A 2,111-nucleotide genomic window follows, 5' to 3' on the forward strand; every position below is an offset into this window, starting at 1 on the left:
GTACCGTCCGTGCGCGCCCGGAGCCCCACGAGGTGGCAGGGAACGGACCCCGGGACCGAGGGGGCCTTGGTCAGAGCCAGGTGCTTCCTGGCCCCAAGACGCGGTGTGCGAAAGCAGCCCCCTTTCCATGATCCATCCCTTCTCCCACGCAGCCCCTCGCGTTTACACTCCGGAACTCGGGTTCAAGCCTCCCGGGTGAGCCGGAGAGAGCTGGGCTTGTGGGACCCGCGGGCGTTTGAATGGCCGCGCGCCCGCCCATTGGAGGAGCGCCGCTCCCAGCGCGGCCTTGGCCTAGGGCCCGGCCCAGGTGCAGAATTCCTCCCCGGGTTCTGAAGGTTTTCATTTGCAAACGAGTTGAGCCCACGTGGCTTCTGCTGTCCCCGAGGAGGAGGCTAGTACTGCTTCTCCCCGTCCCCCTCCCCTCTAACGGAGAGAAAAGTAATCCCCCTTAAAACACGTGAGTGTGTTTGCTGCTGTGCGTGGCTGAGTGTAACGACGTCTTTATTGAGAAAGGAGGTAAAAAGGCAAGAGCGAGAGAAAACAGGAATCTCGTACTTTGTATATGTGATCATCTGGACCTTTTCGAATTTTCCCTTTAAAACGTAAGAATTACTGTTAAAGGAGAGTAATGCCAGCAACTTACGCTATTTATCCAAGATTCCAGAGAGAAAACCTGAGTTTATTTGTTGGAGTGAATGTAACAAGGGCACACTTTGCCCCTTTGTCAGTGAGAAATCGTGACAGACTAATTTGGGCTCGTAGTTTCATTACTACTCAAGGAGAAAAAAAAAAATCCGAATTCTCATATCTCTCTCTGTCTCCTTTTCTCTCTCAGTCCAGAGCACCACCACCAGAAGAGGCCAGGAGGAAGCCGGTGCTGGGGAAGCTTGGCACGCTGTTCACGGCAGGGAGGAGAAGGACCAGAAACGGGCTAGAGAGCCCCGCCAGCTCAAATGGCAAACCGGTCTGTCCCAAAGATGTAAGCTCTTCGAAACCCCCCGAAGCAGAGACCCAGAGGGGCAAATCCCCGAGCAGCCAACCCACGCAGAGGGACCCGAGCGAGGAGGGCTACCCCCAGGAGAAGCCCCAGGAGGCGGAGGGCGAGCACCCCGAGGGCCGCGTCCAGGCAGCCCCCCCTGACGCCGAGTTGTCACCTCGCTCGAGCAGCGGTGCGGTAGCTGTGCGACAGTGCCATGAAAGTGATTCAGCTCAATTAGAACCTCTGGAGGCAAAGGGAGAGACCTCCCCAGATGCCACCACCGCTGCCAAGCAGCTGCATTCCTCGCCAGGGAATTCCTCCAGGCTAGGGAGCGCAGAGACGCCCGCCCGCGGTCCGGGGGAGGACGCTTCGCCCAGCGCTGACCGCGAGCCGCAGGCAACCCGGGCTGCCAGCAGTGCGCCCGGGTCCCCCACCCAGGAGCTGCCTGCCGGACATCTAGCCCAGGCCCCTGACGGAGCCCCCCACGTGTGTGCCGAAAGCGATTCTCTGGGGCCCCAAGCTTCGCGCTGCCAGTCGCCGGAGGACGCCTGTGCTCCGCCAGGTGACCCTGCGGCCGAGAGCGCGGAAACTCGGGCGGGCCCGGAGCAGGTGGACTGCACAGCCGGGCCCCGAGGGCGCGATTCCCGGCCGGGAGAGCGCGCCCACTCCTCCAAAGTCTTAACTTTGGACATCTACTTGAGTAAGACTGAGGTCGCGCAGGGGGACGAGCCTGTCGTGATTACTCCGGGGACAGAAGACTGTGGCGATTTGGACGACATGGAAAAGAGGTCGAGCGGCCGCAGGTCGGGGAGGCGGAGGAGGTCGCAGAAATCCACCGACTCCCCCGGCGCAGATGTCGCGTTGCCCGAGAGCCCAGCGAGGGACGACGCGGTGTTCGACGACGAGGTGGCGCCAAACTCAGGCACCGAGAACGTCCCGGCGGAAAAGAAAGTGAAATCTCCGCGGGCTGCCCCGGACGGGGGCGTTGCCTCCGCCGTGTTCCCGGAGTCCAAGCCCAGCCCCGGTCTTGGCCCCAAAGGGCAGCTCCGAGGGGAGCCGGATCGAAGCAAGCAGCCGCTTCCAGCCTCGTCCCCCACTAAGAGGAAGGGCACGAGACGCGGCCCGGCGGCCG

General features: G+C 62.0%; 1 protein-coding gene across 1 annotated transcript in view; it reads left to right on the forward strand.

The window, feature by feature from the left end:
- Nucleotides 1–1,622: 1,622 nt before the first annotated feature.
- Nucleotides 1,623–2,111, forward strand: part of CRYBG1 (crystallin beta-gamma domain containing 1) — a 71,909-nt gene continuing 71,420 nt past the window's right edge. Inside the window, exon 1 of the mRNA XM_027775113.1 lies at nucleotides 1,623–2,098. Within this exon, the coding sequence (XP_027630914.1) occupies nucleotides 1,757–2,098 (342 nt within the window). The 5' untranslated portion in view covers nucleotides 1,623–1,756. The remainder of the gene's footprint in view (nucleotides 2,099–2,111) is intronic.

The sequence above is a fragment of the Tupaia chinensis genome, unplaced genomic scaffold (genome assembly GCF_000334495.1).
Source record: "Tupaia chinensis unplaced genomic scaffold, TupChi_1.0 Scaffold000527_1, whole genome shotgun sequence".
NCBI classification, from domain to species: Eukaryota; Metazoa; Chordata; class Mammalia; order Scandentia; family Tupaiidae; genus Tupaia; species Tupaia belangeri.